Genomic DNA, 16,615 nt, shown 5'->3' on the forward strand with positions numbered 1-16,615 from the left:
ACCAATTAATGACTTCCGTGGGCTTGAGATATTTGTAGTTAGGCATCATTTGGATCAGTGTGCACACGGTATCATATTTTCCATCCAAGGCTCTAAGGATCTTCTTGATGATGAATTTGTCGGTCATCTCTTCACTTCCTAATCTGGCAATATGATTTGTGATGAGAGCAAGCCTAGAGTACATTTCAATGACTCCTTTACCATCCTTCATCTTGAACTTGTCAAGTTGACTTTGAAGCACTTCCAACTTGGATTCCTTGACAGACTCGGTACCTTCGTGCATATCAACCAAAGTATCCCAATTTTCCTATGCATTCTCAAGGTGTCTGATTTTGTTGAATTCTTCGGGGCACAATCCATTGAAGAGAATATCACAAGCTTGAGCATTGTATTGCAACATCTTCAATTCTTCTGCGGTCGCTTCATGATCCAGTTCCCTACCATCTTCAAAGAATTCACCTTGCAAACCAATACGAACAACCGCCCAAACGGCGGGGTTATGACCAAGAATATGCATTTTCATCTTATCCTTCCAACTAGCAAAATTTGTACGATCAAAATAAGGACCTCTACGGTGATAGTTACCGTCGCTATACGCCATACTCTCCTAGGTTGTGAAACCAATACTATGATCACCAAAGCTATGGAAATCAAGTCTAATGGCGACCAAAGCTTTGATACCACTTGTAGGATCAAAAGTATGTCTAGAGGGGGGATGACTAGACTACTTGACCAAATAAAAATCTTTCCTTTTCCCAATTGTAGTTGTGAACAGATTTTAGCAATTATGATAAGTCAAGCAATCAACCTACACATGCAATTCTGAGAGTATAGCAGCGGAATGTAAAACATTGCACATGAAGGTAAAGGGAAGGGTTTAGAGAAGGCAAACGCAATGGAGACACGAAGATTTTTGACGTGGTTCCGATAGGTGGTGCTATCGTACATCCACGTTGATGGAGACTTCAACCCACGAAGGGTAAGGGTTGTGCGAGTCCACGGAGGGCTCCACCCACGAAGGGTCCACGAAGTAGCAACCATGTCTATCCCACCATGGCCATCACCCATGAAGGACTTGCCTCACTCGGGTAGGTCTCCATGAAGTAGGCGATCTCCTTGCCCTGACAAACTTCCTGGTTCAACTCCACATCATGTCAGAGGCTCCCAAGCGAAACCTAACCAATCTAGGAGACACCACTCTTCAAAAAGTAATGGATGGTGTGTTGATGATGAACTCCTTGCTCTTGTGCTTCAGATGATAGTCTCCCCAACACTCAACTCTCTCACACAGATTTGGCTATGGTAGAAGAATGATTTGAGTGGAAAGCAACTTGGGGAAGGCTAGAAATCAAGGTTCAAATGGTAGGAATGGAATCTCTTGATCTCAACACATGAGTAGGTGGTTCTCTTTCAGAAAATGAATGGTGGAAGCATAGGCACGTTCTGATGGCTCTCTCTTATGAGAATAAGGGTGTGGAGACGTATATATAGCCTCCACACAAAATCCAACCGTTACACACTTTTGACCCATCTCGGCGGCACCGATTAGAAAACTCGGTGGCACCAATCTGTACAAACATATGAACGTTGGGAATATTGGTGGGACCAACGGGAACTACTCGGTGGGACCGATGTGCTAGGGCTTAGGGCAAAGCTCATCTCGGTGGGACCGAAGTGAAGGAATAAGGCAACATAGAATCAGTCAAGCCATCTCGTGAGACCGATTGCAACATCTGGGTGGGACCAAAATAATTGCAACAAGCAACGGAGAGTTGGCAAGGCCATCTCGGTGAGATCGGGATCCATATCAGTAGGACCAAATTGTTAGGGTTTTGGCAGTGGCTATGTCAAGATAAACTCGGTGGCTCCGGATGGGAAATGTCGGTGGGGCCGAGTTGGGAATTAGGTTTTGGATATATTTGGATGGAGAGAGTGGTTGAGGATTTTGGAGCAATATCACTAAGCACTTGAGAAAATAGATCATTAAGTAGCACATCATCCCCTTTTAATAGTATTGTCTTTCCTATGGACTCAATGTGATCTTGGATCACTTAAACAAAGATGTAGAGTCTTGAGCTTTTGCCAATCCTTGTCCTTATCATTTTGAGGGGTCCACATCTCTATTTTATACCATGACAATCACTGAACTTCCTGAAATATTTATCTTGAATGAATATTAGTTCAGTGAGATATGTTTTGTTATGAATTACCAAAACCACCCGGGGATTAGTTGCACTTTCAATGACGTAAGTCGGGGGCCAATCAAATCCCGCATGAACGAAATATTCAGTGGGGATGAACTGAGCACTTGTGCAATAGTATTTTTTTTATCGGGAGCAATGGTGTACATGGCTGGATATATATTGTTCTCGAAGACTGGCATTTCCTAGCAAGATGTCTTCCCATAATCGAATTTCCGACTCATCCTTTATCGCGAAAGATCCAAAGTTTTTTTTTAGAAAAGGAGGATGACCCCCGGCCTCTGCATCTGGGAGATGCATACGACCATTTTATTGATTATTATCGAGGACCTTCCAAAGTATTACAACAATGTGACTGAATCCAGCATCTTGGCAACATATGCCACTACTCCTATCCAAAATGATGAAGGGGTGCTAGTTGGGCCACTACCCAAACCACTCACCTAAGCCTAACATCAAAAGCCGGAAGCCGAAACTCATTCGGAAGCCCCAGCCGAGCCACATACTGGGTCTGGCGCACAATCTGGTCAGACGCACTCGTGTGTCGTCGCCGCCATCTTCCACAGGTCCGCCTTCAGATCATATTGAGGCTTCTACCTTGTCTGGCCACTCTGCCATCAACGTCACCATGACGCCGGACAGCAACCTCCTCCTGCGCGAGTCCATCTCCGTGCATCGGACGCCGAGCCTCCACAGCGCCATGCCGCCGATATCCGCCGCCATCAATGTATGAGATGAAGCACCGCTCCACCATCCCCCCAGCCAGCACTTACTCCAAAACGATGCCCCCAGGAGGGAAAGCGATAAAACGCCATCATCGTCCGATCCGGAAGACCCAGATCTAGGGTTTCCCCCAAAGCATCCCGAGCCTGATGACGCAGACTGCAACGACAATGCCTCGACAAGGGAACGACATCTAAGACGTCGCCATCGTCCGCCATGACCGTAGTCAGCGCGATTTTCATCGGCAGTTGCTCCACCAGACGTGCGCCGCCGACGTCGCTGGTCCCTTCAACCGAAGCAAACTCCAAAACAATGCCCTAAAGAGGGACTACGACGCAAAAGCGCCGCCATCGTTCGATCCCAAGGAGATCTAGGGTTTCCCCCGGAGTTGCCCGCGCTATCAAGGACCAGACAAGGGTAGAATCCCGCGGATCTGCCCAGCTGCCGACGAGTCGCACCCACCACCATGCCGACGACAGACCAGCGATCAAGGCCCATGCATGGGCATAGATCCAGCCGCGCCGCCACGAACCGATCCGGTCACGCCACCGCCGTCCCTGGCGGCCGCGACGCACCAGATCGTGAGACCTCCTGCCACGGAGAAGCGAGGTCGCCGATGCGCCGCCACCACCCGTCGTGGTGTCCGGCCCGCCCGCCACACTCCAGCCTGGGGGCGCTGTCCCGCGCCAGCCCCACCCGAGCGAGAGGGCCCGAGTTTCCGCCGCCGTCGGCGACGGCAAGGCTTTGCCTGGCCGCGCCCTTGGGCGGCGGCGAGGGAGGAGGAGGAGGAGTGGGGGAGGTCCGGCCGATGGGATCTGGGGCCTCCCGGTCGCCCACGCGGGGGGCGGCTCGGGAGGGGGAGGGGGAGCGAAAGATCCAAAGTAAAAGAGATATTTCTTTGCCGCCATTAGGCTACCCCAAAAGTGTGAGTCATCGGGTTTCCAATATGTCTGAGCTACCGCCTTTGTCCTGGATACTTGTTGCGCAACATGGTTTACCAAACACCATCTTCAGTAAGAAGTTTGAACAACCACTTACTGAGTAGGGCCTCATTCTTGACCTGCAGGTCAGAATTCCAAGGCTAACTTGGTCTTTCGGTCTATAAGCCACACTTCATTTGTCCAGTCTGTATCTGTCCGTGAACCAGCGGGGACCAGTTCACGAACAGTGATGCTGGAGCCGACTAGCCAGCCAAGTCCCGTAAAACTTCCACCTCTTTCTTTCAAGCTCAAAATAACCGCATATCAAATCACAAATGGTTGAAAATGTTCAAATGCTAGAGTAGTTCTAATTAATATATTGCAATCCAACAAAGTTTTTGAATTAAAGTAGTTCAAACTTGAATTCAACTAGCACATATGTTCTAGTTGTTCCCTTTAACCGCCCATAGGTGCTCAATCAAATCTTTCTTGAGTTGCTCGATGCCGAATTTGATGATGCATCTAAACAAACTGATTAAACATGGCTGGATTCTTATCTGGAAGTTGGATAGGATCACCATGTTCTCAAATTCAACAACTGCGGGAACATCTTCACCCTCATACTTGATGATCATGTTGTGCATAATCATACAACATGTTATCACGTCCCACAAGGTCTTCGGATCCCATTGTTTAGAAGGTCCACGAACACTTGTCGGGCGTGATGACTACCGTAGGGGCGGATGGTATCTGTGCAGTGAACGGACGAGAGGTGTGGACCGACGGCGGAGGACACACGGTGTGGAGGCCGAGTGTAGTGGTGGAGGCGGTGGAGTTTCGGGAAGGGCTTGGCGCGCAGACGGTGTGGTGGAGCGGCAGCGTCGGCGAGATAGAAAGCGGATGCAGAGAAATTGAGAAGGATAGACATGCGGGGTCCGGACGGGGTTTTGGGTGAGCAGAGAGTGGTGGAGTCCTACAAGGCTGATGTCCGGACTCTCATAAAGTTCTCTTGGTTTGCTTTCAGTTTGCGGGAAATGAATGTCCAGACTGATCCGCGGATCGATACAGTATGCTGCGGGATGAAAAACTGCGTCCCGACAGCTCGATCCGGAGCTTACGAGCTGTTTCAGGGTCCGTTTTGAATATGCTTAGGCCCCGCTTGGAATGTAGTTTTTCTGCCACCCCTGTAATCTTTTACACCTGTATTATACCACCCTCCAACCAAATACATTCCGAAGGGTGGTATTTTCTATCCGGTTGTAATATGTGCTTGGCTCTCCAGGTTTCAATCCACTTGTAAAATATGCGTGAGTACACGCATATTCAACAGCACAGACTACACAAGCAATTTCCAATACAACTGCACTTCGACACAAATTGGACAAGTATAAAATGAGCTAAAATTTTCATTTATATTACAATAGCACAACATCAGTAAAAAAAATCATATTTTTGCAATCTTCCATTTGAAAATAGTTCCGATAACTCATAGTGCTCAAAGTCAGCAATTTAAATTACAATTCTATAGAGGCATACTTGTCTTGTCTCGTTGGCATGGTACATAACCAAAGTTAGGACTCGGCAATTGTTGAATCGGTGTGCGTCTAGACATAAAATATTTCTGAAAGATTATGACTGCTTCATGGACTTGGGTAACCATAGAATCATGCGAAAAGGCGACCTGAGAAAAAAACATTAGCTATATAATGATCACTTTGTGCTCTAAGAATGATACAAACCACGGATGTTGAGAACAACCATGCATGTCAAAAAGATTAGCACAAAATCCTGAATTACCAAGGGGAGCCAGATGGTGCAAGGTAGCCATAGCATGTCACTCAAGTTTAAAGAAACTGCATTATTTTTCAAGAAACACCGATGAAGAAACAACATGGCAGCAATATAAACAAAATCTTGAATAAGAAAAATGTTCTAGGCAGCAACAAGTCTACACATGTCTAGAATATTATGTTGCAAAGGGGGATTGGAACATCAGCACCAACAATATAACTCTGAAGCTGAGACCATTTGTAGAACCCCAATAAACAGGGCAAGCAATCATGCAATAAACAGGGCAAGCAAAAATGAAGATTGGGATACATTCTATTGATTAACCTAGCAAAAATAAAAGGAGCACGGACAATACCTTTGATCAGAGCACCAGATTGATTGAAGGAATAGCACCAGATGAAAGCCGAGCTGCAAAGGAATACTCGCTCAACTAAGCCTTACAAACTTATCTTCAGTGGGGAGAAGAAATGCAGAAAACCAAGATAATGGTACTTACAAGGAGGAGGCTGAGGACTAATCTTGTCGACTTCCTTCTTTAGCCACATACCCTGCAATCTTGAGTTGTAACCCAGGAAAATCTCACGATTTGCTGCATCCTTGAAAACATCAGAGGCAAAGATTTTGACCTCGTCGGGAACATCATCCATGTCATTCAAGACCTGTAAGCATTCTGTAATTGAGGGTTGTTTTCCTTGCTGTGACACTTTTTCCTTCTTGGAAGCTTGATCTTTCTTGAAATTCACATAAGCCATCATGGAATCTTCAAGCCGCTGTACAGATGTGGCACCTTTTTGTTTCTTAGTTTTTTTCCCTTTTGCACTTGATTCACTTATTTGTGGTTGATCGCCATCAACATCTTCACTGGCTAATTCTTCCTCGTCATTGACAGTGTTCTCTCTTTCATCCACATCATCTAATGTAGGAGTATCATTGATGTCAATTATTGAAGAAGTCCTTACGTTGTCATCTCTTCCATGTCTTGTATTTTTCTTGCTAGTGCTTGCAACCATCTTATCCTTCGCTCCAAAGTTGCTACCTGTTTTTGTGCCAATCGGAGGCTTCCTTGATGTGAGGCAGTGTCTTCCTTGCGCAATGTGTCCTTCATAGAGCACACCCAATGCCTCGTACAATGGAAAGCTCTTTCCTTCATACATTTTGAGCTTTGGGTCCTCCTACATAATGAATAGAAAGGTGTGAGCAGATCATGCATAGGCATGAAAAGTTCATGCACATATAAGGAAATCAAAAGTTAGAAGGAATAAAAACTTACTGCAATGATCTCTTCCCATTTTTCAGGCGTGGTGTTGATCACACATGCAATATCATTCCATGATATTCCAGAGCGGTTGACTATCAACTTGATATTTTTGTAGTGCTTTTTCAACTGGGCTTCCTTATCTTGAACCTGATCCTTGGTAAACCTTGCCTCTGGATATAAATTGTTCAGTTCCTTGAAAACTTGATTCCATCCTTCGGTAGTCCACCCATTTTTGCCACGGTAATGAGATAGATTGTACTCTGTAAGTACCTCCACGAGGCCTTTCTCATACCTTGCTGTCCACTTAGCCCTATTTTGCGTCATATTGAACCTATGACAATGTAACTTTAGCAATAAATCAATACAAGAATCTGATCACATTAAGCAACATAAGAATATGAAAATCCAACATCACATTAAGAAATATAAGAATCTGAAAATGCAAAATCACATCAAGTAATATGAAATGAAACATTAACATAACTCAAATGTTGCTAATATATAGGATCGATCCTAATAACATAACTCAAATGTCATCCTTACATAACTCAAATGAAACATTAACATAACTCAAATGTCATCTTTATATCTCAAATTCCACATCATTACAATAAATTACTTTGACAGAATAAAAACTTAAATTATTAGCTAGTAGATCTCCGTGAAGATCTTTCACTTCGAATTCTTTGATAGTCCGCCCACATCCTGTTGGCAATTTCATCTCTCATAGAATTACCAAGGTCCCTTTGATTGCTTGAGGATGTAGGAACATGTCGAGGTCTGTCATCTCCATCAGGAAGAGTGACAAATAGAAGAGGGTCAATTTGCATTTGTTGCGTATCTAGCCATTGTTCATCACCTCTGTGACTCCGGATTATATTATGAAATACAGTTGCCGCCATAGGAATTTTGACTTGAGTGTCAATTGGGTAATGTGTGCCAACTTTTAAAATAGGAAATCGCATTTTCCATACACCAATTGTACGCTCTATATGGTTCCGTAGACGGGCATGCCTTAGATTGAATAGTTCTTTGGGGTTCTTTGGACGAGGGCCACCTCTACCGAAATCTTTTAGATGGTAACGAACTCCACGGTATGGAGCTAGAAACTGTGGTGTGTTTGCATAGCCTCCGTCAACCAAATAATACTTGCCCGGAGGTACATGGAAGCCCGATTGAATAGCAGATTTCAATACTCCGGCATCTGAGGCAGACCCCTCCCAACCAGCTGACACATAAACAAAGTTGAGATCGAAGTCGCAGGCGACCATCACATTTTGGGAGAGGGTCCCCTTTCTATTCCTGTATGGAGCAGCCTCGTTGGATGTAATGGTCATGGGAACATGAGTCCCATCTATTGCCCCTAGGCAGTTCTGCATTAAACAAGCTATGGTTACTATATGTGTCATACTAAGGGAGGATATAAATTCCTAAAGTACATAGCAAGGGATGGCGTGTACCTCAAAGAAAGGCCAAAACTGGGGATTTGTTGATATTTTCCAATGAGTATCTAGCGAACTATGCTTGATAAGGTCAAATGCCAATGATCTCATAGCGTTGAAGCATCCATTGATATGCCTATGCACCGTTTCAGGACTGTGCTGAAACCTATCAGTCAACGTACGATAACTCGCATTCCTGGATAGCATGTACATAAACATCCCTAGTTGCTCTTCAACACTGACTCCTTTTGAATTTTTTAGAAGATTTTTGGATCTAAGATGGTCACATAGAAGTTGGAAGATATGGGATTCCATCCTAAGAATATCAAGGCACCGTTGAGGGTGGCCATCCAATATTTCTCGGATATACTTAGCTCCCGTAAGAATGGATGTGTTCACTGGAATCTTTTCCCTCCTAGAAGATATACAATATATTGTTGGGAAGACAAGAAACATCATCTCCTCCTCCTCCTCCTCCTCCTCCTCAGAATCAGTACATGACTCATATCCATCATCATGGTTACTCGTATCCATTATCTAGCGAGAAGAGATTACAAAATAAATACCGCAACTCCTTCAAAGTAAACACAGTAGTATATATAATCTATGTTATGACATTGGAATAAAAGGAGCACTAGCACATCAAGATAACGAGATTAGTGTAACATGAAAAGATATTACCATACTTTTATTGATTGATGTAACTGTTGAGTATAGATGTATATAGACAAGCACATGCGCAAAACAATGAAGAATAAATCAGTGACACACACACAAGCTGGACTGAATGCTTTTGAGTTTATTAAGTACCTTCAGTTCTGAGCTTTAAATGTCAAAAGAGCTTCACAGAATCTTGAATCCTCCAAATCACTCTTAACAGTTCTGCATTGCACAAAGGCAGCAATGAGCCAATGATATCAGTAGCAATAATAGGTGCTGCAGTTATATAACTTATCAAACAGGCCCAGCTTAGTTAGCATTCTATTTGCACAACTGGACAAAGAAAACATATGAACTATTCATAAACCCATGGAAGTTTATTGGACCCTGTTCATAAACAAATCATTGGACCATTGTTCATCTATTTGTTTATCAGTATTTCTAGGTTTACATCAATCTGAACTTCGACAGCAGCTAACGAACTGAATTCTTGTGAAACTTTGGCAGCAGCTGTTAACTGGCAGGAGGGTTCGGGCTAATCATGACCAAGCAGGACGGCCACGTCACCAAGGAGTACTCCGCCGCAGATTGAACGGGGAAGGGGCGGGGAGGGATGGCAGAGGAGGAGGAGGAGGAGGAGGAGGAGGGAGGATACCTTGGTGGAGCAGAGGAGGATGAGCGATTCGCCGTCACGGTCAGGTCACGGCTGCCGGCCAACGTTGCCGTCGCGGCCAGGAGCGAGTCGCCGTCATTGTCGCGGCCAGGAGCGAGTCGCCGTCACCATCGCGGCCAGGAACGAGTCGCCGTCGTCGGCGCGCCTAACCCCCGTCGTGGCCACCGTCTTCTGCGCCTCACCATGTCGCCGTCGCGAACGCCGTTGCTTGACCACCTCGTGGACACCAGCGCCGGCGCCTCCCGGCGGCGCAACTCGATCTTGGCCTCGAGCGAGAGGCGAGGTGGGGAAAAACGACGGCCTCTGGTCTGTATCGGATACCGGCCTGATACGGGTGTAAACGAGAAAACCAGTGTAAAACTTACAGCCCAAAAACGACATGCCAAGCACCAACGACAGGCCTATCCGTTTTTATTTTACAGGGGTATATTTTACAGGTGTACTAAAACGAGGAACCAAGCGGGGTAACTTGATAAATTTGTCCAGCCGCCTGCTGTTGACTAGTAAACGTGGCAGTACAGTCAAGAATCCAAATGGCACAAGTTTCTCAGTGACTAGACTACTCATGCAAAGCAATCTCCAACTTTCCATCAAACAGATGGGCGACACGCACTGTTTCAGTTGCCTTTTCTCTAATAAATTTATAACAATAATAACAATAAAAAAAGGCACGGTTTCACGCCTGGTCGATCCATACGTACTACGTACGTACTTCCCTCGACTGACTTGCCCTTAGCAACTCCGGGCGCTTGGTTTAAGTTTTAACTCGCCGTGGGGTGTAAAAAAAGCATCAAAAGATGATGAGATCAATTGCTAAGCACTACTATCAACTTCATTGCCAAGTTAACCCAAACCAGAAACCAGCAAGCCATACTAGTCCCTACGATATGAACTGGACGCCAGTATACGTACTAAAGTACGGTTTTTACAAGTACAAGGTACGTACAGCAAATGCCTAGCGTAGCATAAGAGTATACATATCTTCTATATCTAAATAGTTAACTCTCACTAACTATTTCTCTCAACATGCAAGCATGCCACATCATCACACAACATTCATGAGAAAAGGCCCATCCCACTATCATAAGTCTCTCAACATGCAAACATGTCTTTTCATCATTAAACACGCATGGAAAAAAAGACAACATGCAAACATATATAAGAATTTTCTCATATCCTATTTATATTTAATAAACATTTTACGACTATATAATAATCAAACATAATAAATTATGTACTTTCAATTTTAGTTTTTTTATATAATTACTTTAAAATATTCATGTTTCATACAACAAATCACATTTAAATATGTTGCAAAATATTCTCGCAATAAACGTGCGGCGTATCATCTACTCTCTCCGTCTCAAAATATAAAAACGTTTTTTACACTAGTGTAGTGTAAAAGACGTTGTTATATTTTTGAGACGGCCGGAGTAGTATTTACCATTTCCAGTCCCAAAAGGGACTAATAGTACAAATTAGGCCACGGACCTTTTGATTGTTTAACTAGCCATGCACGACTAAACTAACCTAGAATGGCACTTTACGACCAGTAGCACCATCTTGTAGCTAACCAGACACGGATTATTCCTGTCGTAACTTCACCGCATTTTACCCTTTAAAGTACGTATGTGCATAGAGTACGCACCAGGTCCATGCGCCATTGCCCATGTCTGTTCCCGTGACGTGCGCGAGAGCGAGACGCGACAGTGCCCGAAAATCATGCAGCAGCCACCCCATGCCGATGAGATGCGATGCGAGCCAGGACTCGGACCAAGCAGCAAGCGCGGTGCGACATGATGTGTGCAACCCCGGACCGACGGACCGACCCGCTCGTACGTGCATGCGTCACGGGCCAGGCCAGAGCCAGACCGAACCTTCCCTTCAGCGCAATGTCAGCGGCGGGCGGGCGCGTGCTGACCTCCCACCTTGACACCGACCGCGCCGAGCCCGTCCGTCCGCCCAGGAGAAAAATAATGGGCGCCCCATCCATCCATCCATATCGCGCCTCCCAAGTTCCGATGCGACGCGCCACAAGGGAAAGGAAAGGATGGATATCTATGGATAGAAATTTATATGTGCGCGACTAGACTAGCCAGTAGTACGTACGATCGAGTAGTAGTAAGCTGGTTCGATCTTACTATACGGCGACGATGATGCGGCGATGATTGGTGGCGTCACTGGAGGGGGAGCTTCTAGGGTCGTCGCATGCGGTGAAAGTTGCGACCGGTTTCTTGCGACCCGGAGCATCGATCGACGGACACGAGCGAGCCTTTTTTATCCGTGGCAAGGCGAGCCGGAAGTTTCTTGGAACCCGACGTACGGGCTGCACTTGAGTTTTGATTGACACGTTCACCTCTGCTTAGCACTTGGGTTGGACATGGTCACCTTGCTCTCGCGGCTTTGCATGCGCAAGTGTGTCAAGATCAAGCACACGCCTCCCCGAATTCCGATGCAAAAGAAAAACGGGACGGCACGCGCCTAACTAAACGTGACCACTATGCTATGCTAGTTAACAATCTTGGCAACGCCTTAATCCATTGCCCATGTGCTTCAACAGACCAGGCCGATGGACATAGGGTAGTACTCTATAAGATGGAGTAATCAAATGCGTGGCGTGGTGATTGGCTTGCTACATGGAGGAGGAGAATCTAATCTAATCATCCGTCCGGCCCGGTTGCTCGCTTGCATCCACACGCCTGCTAGCTAACCTAGCTGGGTGCATCTTTCTTTCTTCGCTTCGCTCCATGTCCATGATCGGTTTAACGGCCGGGTCCGTGCATGACACTGCCTGCTGCCCATGCAAAGCATGTGCGCCCCATGATCGATCGACCTGGTCCATCGCGCACACGTACACACGGCACCGGCACCGCCCGGCCCAGCTTCAGTTCGTCGCCGTCATCCAGCGCGTCACACCAAGAACCTGCGCGGTACATCATGCGCTTCTCGTTGCCGGCCCCCTGCCTAGCTTTTTAGCTCCATCGGACGAAGCAACAACCATATGAATTGATCAAACACATAGTACATACGTACAGTATTTATTCTCAGCAGTGCGTGTGTGTGTGTGTGTGTGTGTGTGTGATATACAGTCTCTCTCACTACAGGTTCTTTTAGTCGACTGGTGATTGGCTACTTAGACTAGAGGCGGACTTGGGCGCGAGAACTAGGACGACTTTACAAAATCAATCTCCAAGGGGGATTCGGATTTGACAGAGCCATGTCCAGGTCACATCGATCGCACTAACTCAAGCTCGCACAGTAGCCGGACTGCATGGTTGGTACTTGGTAGGCAGAACCCAACAGTGGCAAATTGGGACGGAATCCAAATCTAGCTCATCATCTATGACATAGCAGTGGAGTGGCGGATAAGATAATGTACATGTAATAATCCATCTCATGGACACAGAAAATTAACAGGGGCAAGGCGGCGCCAGCCAGCCAGCCAGCAGCTACGGCGATCGACGACTAGGCATGAACATCTTGCGCATGGATGCGCTGACATTAGTGGCTTGGTTTTGTTTCTCATGTCAGGCTGGGGCACAGGCCGGCGCCCGGCGGCTTGACGTTGACGTGGTCGGCGGCGGCCGCCCACATCTCCGCCTGCGCGTTAGGGAAGTAGCACGCGGAGAGCTCCTGCAGGGACGATTGCGCCCTGCTGTCTTGCGCTTGCAGCAGCGACGCCCCGAACCCGCCGAACAGGTCCGCCTGGGAGAAGTCGCCGCCCCCGACCAGCTCGGGCAAGAACATGTCCTCGAAGGCCATGTTGATGGCCCAGCTGTTGGCGGCGGCCGGCGTCGGCATGGCCGGGAATTCGGCGAGCGGCGCCGCCGCGTTGACGTTGTAGTGAGCGAGTGGCGCGGCCTGGTGGGACGGGGAGTACATGGCGCCGAAGCTGGCCGCGTCGCCGCTCGCCGTGGTGACGGCGGACGAGGCGGACGCGGGCGACGGCTGCATGTACGATGCGCATTGGCTCTGCGGGGCGGGCGGTGGCGTGGCGATCGTCGCGCCGCGGGCATGTCCCCGGGCGGCGGTGCCGTGGTGGCGGTGGTACTGCTGCTGCTGGTGCATGGCCATGGCCTTCTTCTTGAGCTTGGTGTTCCAGTAGTTCTTGACGTCGTTGTCCGTCCTGCCGGGAAGCTTGGACGCGATGATAGACCACCTGCAGGTCGGGCACACACACCAGAGAGACACGATCAGTCAATTACGTGACAATACTGCAGGAGTGGCAGCTACAAACAAATCTGACGGGACGCTTTGGAATCCGCATGCGATTCAGTGCACATGCGCTCAGCTAAATCGGTTTACCTGCTTCCGATGGAGTTGTAGAGGGAGCAGATGACCATGTCCTCCTGCTCGGTGTAGCCGCCGTGCTTGATGTCCGGCCGGAGGTAGTTGAGCCACCTCAGCCGGCAGCTCTTGCCGCACCGGTTAAGCCCTGCGCGCGCACGAGTCAAAGCTTAGCAACCATGGGAAATTAGGAAGCTCCTCGAACCACAAAAGGACGACGCCGGCCGGCCGGCAGCGATCGATCCCTATCTAGTCCTTCCCCGGCACCGCCGCACCGGCAGGCCAGGCTAGCGCCGGCCGGGGCGGCGATTGCTGCAGCACGCGCCGCGGCTACACGTACGCACGTACCTGCTTTCTGCGGGAGCGCGATCCAGTTGCCGACGGCGCCGTGGCTCCGGACGTAGCTGCGCAGCAGCTCGTCCTCCTCCGGCGCCCACGGGCCCCTCTTCACGCTCGCCTTGTCGCAGCACGGCGCGCGCCCCATGCCTGCTGGTCCCTCTCGCTCCACCACCACCACGCCGCCGAATTCCCCGCCTAAATCCGCCCAATAAAACACAGGCCGGCGCGCGCGCGAGCAGGAAGGAGGCCTCTCGTCGCTGCCGCGGCACGGAGGCAGGGCGTATGGATTGATCGAACCTTCCTGCAGCGGGCGGCGAGCTGGGTCGGTGTGGGTGGTGCTGTGCGTTGTGGACTCGCGGTGTTGCAGCAGCGCAGCAGATGGAAGGCAGACAAGGCTAGTAGGCTTGCAGGAGGGGGCGCGCCGCCTTTTATACCGGGCGTCTGAGCAATCAGGGGGCTTGGGTGGGTGGAGGTGGGGCCGCGTACGTACCTACGTGGTACGACCATTATCCCGACGACGCCGTCTCTGTCTCTCTCCCCTCGACCGTAGCATTGTCCCGCTCCGTGGCCGTATTTTTCCAAATAAATTTTGGTTTCGCGCGCGTATTATCGGGCTGCTGCTGTTGACTGCCATCTAATTTCGGGGGTCGCTTCTCTTCTACTTCTGGGCGTCAGTGGGCATCGGTCATATATAATTCCTCCCTCTGTACTTGTGCGCGAGACGATCGACCGGCCACTTGTTGCTCGGTCACGCGGAGGAGATGTGCTTAGAAAAATCCATCTGGGAAGCTGCGGTGCGGCCCGTCTGCGTTTCGTGCCAAATGTGCTCCACATTTCGGGGTTTCCCTTCAGTGGATCGATCAGATGGAAGACGCGTGGGTAGTAGCGGCCGCCTGAGCTTCTTCTCCGCGTTTCTTGGCGGACGTCATGGCTTCGCCCCCGATCGATCCCGCGTGTGGTGGCACTGAAACTCTGATGAAATGTCGCACCCGGTCACGGATCTGATCCAGTTTCAGAGTCAGACTGACGCAGGGCTGAAACCGATCGAACGGGGAGCAGATGAGCGAGCCATGGCGCACCCCGAACTGCACCAATATTCTCGCCGCGGCAGTATAGCCAAGCTGATCAATCTCTGAAATCTACTAGGAGTAGAATCCAATTGTGTCTTGTGATGACGAGTGCGTCAGCTTCAGAGCCCAGACGAACGCGGTGATGCCGCTTCTCCCCGATCCACGAAAACCGCAGTGCTTTGCTTCGTCTGTCAAACTCGCGCCCATGCATGCGGATAAGCACCGTACTAAACAAAGAGCATAGCTAGGGCATGACCGTACGAATACTTTGGCGATGCTTTCGGCAGAGGAAGGGAGCATCCGAGTTTCTACACCCTGAGCAGCGCAGGTGGTCAAGCGCTCTGACTCACGAGCTTGGGCGAGACCGGAGGAGAGCACCCGGTTTGCATGCAGTTACACCGAATCCGTTTGACATCACGAACTGGCATGGCATGGGTGGCACATTGACCATTGCCTCTTTCTTATTCTAGTTGGGGAGAGGGAAAGAAGACGGCAATCATGGTGTACACAGTGGTGCCAACGCGAGGTCCAGGCTGCCGTATTATTCTAAGATCACATCCCCAGCAAGAAAATGGTGGCAACGCAAGAAGGGAAGAGGCTGCGGTTCTAGTAGCTTTGACTAATGTTTCTGTTCCGACATGTTTCAAAGAGTTGGACTCTGAGGACCTGGCAAAAATGGTTTTTAAATGAAGCGCGTCGCAACATTAACAGATTCACATGCTAGTTTGTTGGGGTCGTGCCGCCATGCCATTTCTTTTAGCAGAGATTATGATGTGTGTGTTTGAATTTTTCGTTGGTTCGCTGTACTTATGAACTTTGCGCGCTTGCTGATTATACAGTACAACTTGGTTCGCTGTCATGTGGATTCAGAAGCATTACAGGTCGTCGTTGTGGAGATATAGTAACATGCTCTCATGAGATTTCATGGCGCAGCACGGTGCCACAATCACAGGTTTTTTACGGGTCAGAACGACTTTGTGGGGCACTAGATCCAGTAATCATCTCTGTATACCATACCAAAAGATGTGTCCCATGCATGTTGAAAACCTTGCGGATTCACATTTCTAGGCTGGACTTACGGTGACAAAGAAACATTTCAGGGCAGCGTGGGAGTAGAAAAACTTACACCAGGGTAAGTATACCCCAAAATCCAGCATCTTTTTCAGTCCAAACACCAAAGTAAATGAAAGGGATAGTGTTTGTGTAATACTAGATATATTAACTGAAGCTTTGTCTGACAAGTATTTGGGT

At 48.4% G+C, this 16,615-nt stretch overlaps 1 protein-coding gene across 1 annotated transcript; it reads right to left on the bottom strand.

Annotated features, from left to right (window-relative positions):
* Positions 1-12,986: 12,986 nt before the first annotated feature.
* LOC125548540 (uncharacterized) lies at positions 12,987-14,685 on the bottom strand. The gene is made up of 3 exons (XM_048712117.2): positions 14,304-14,685; positions 13,974-14,103; positions 12,987-13,827 (listed from the first exon to the last, which is right to left on the bottom strand). The coding sequence occupies exons 1-3, from the start codon at positions 14,437-14,439 to the stop codon at positions 13,191-13,193; spliced, it is 903 nt and encodes a 300-aa protein (XP_048568074.2). The 5' UTR covers positions 14,440-14,685; the 3' UTR covers positions 12,987-13,190.
* Positions 14,686-16,615: the final 1,930 nt, after the last annotated feature.

The sequence above is a fragment of the Triticum urartu genome, chromosome 3A (assembly GCF_056163025.1).
Source record: "Triticum urartu cultivar PI428250 chromosome 3A, HENAU_Tu73, whole genome shotgun sequence".
NCBI lineage: Eukaryota > Viridiplantae > Streptophyta > Magnoliopsida > Poales > Poaceae > Triticum > Triticum urartu.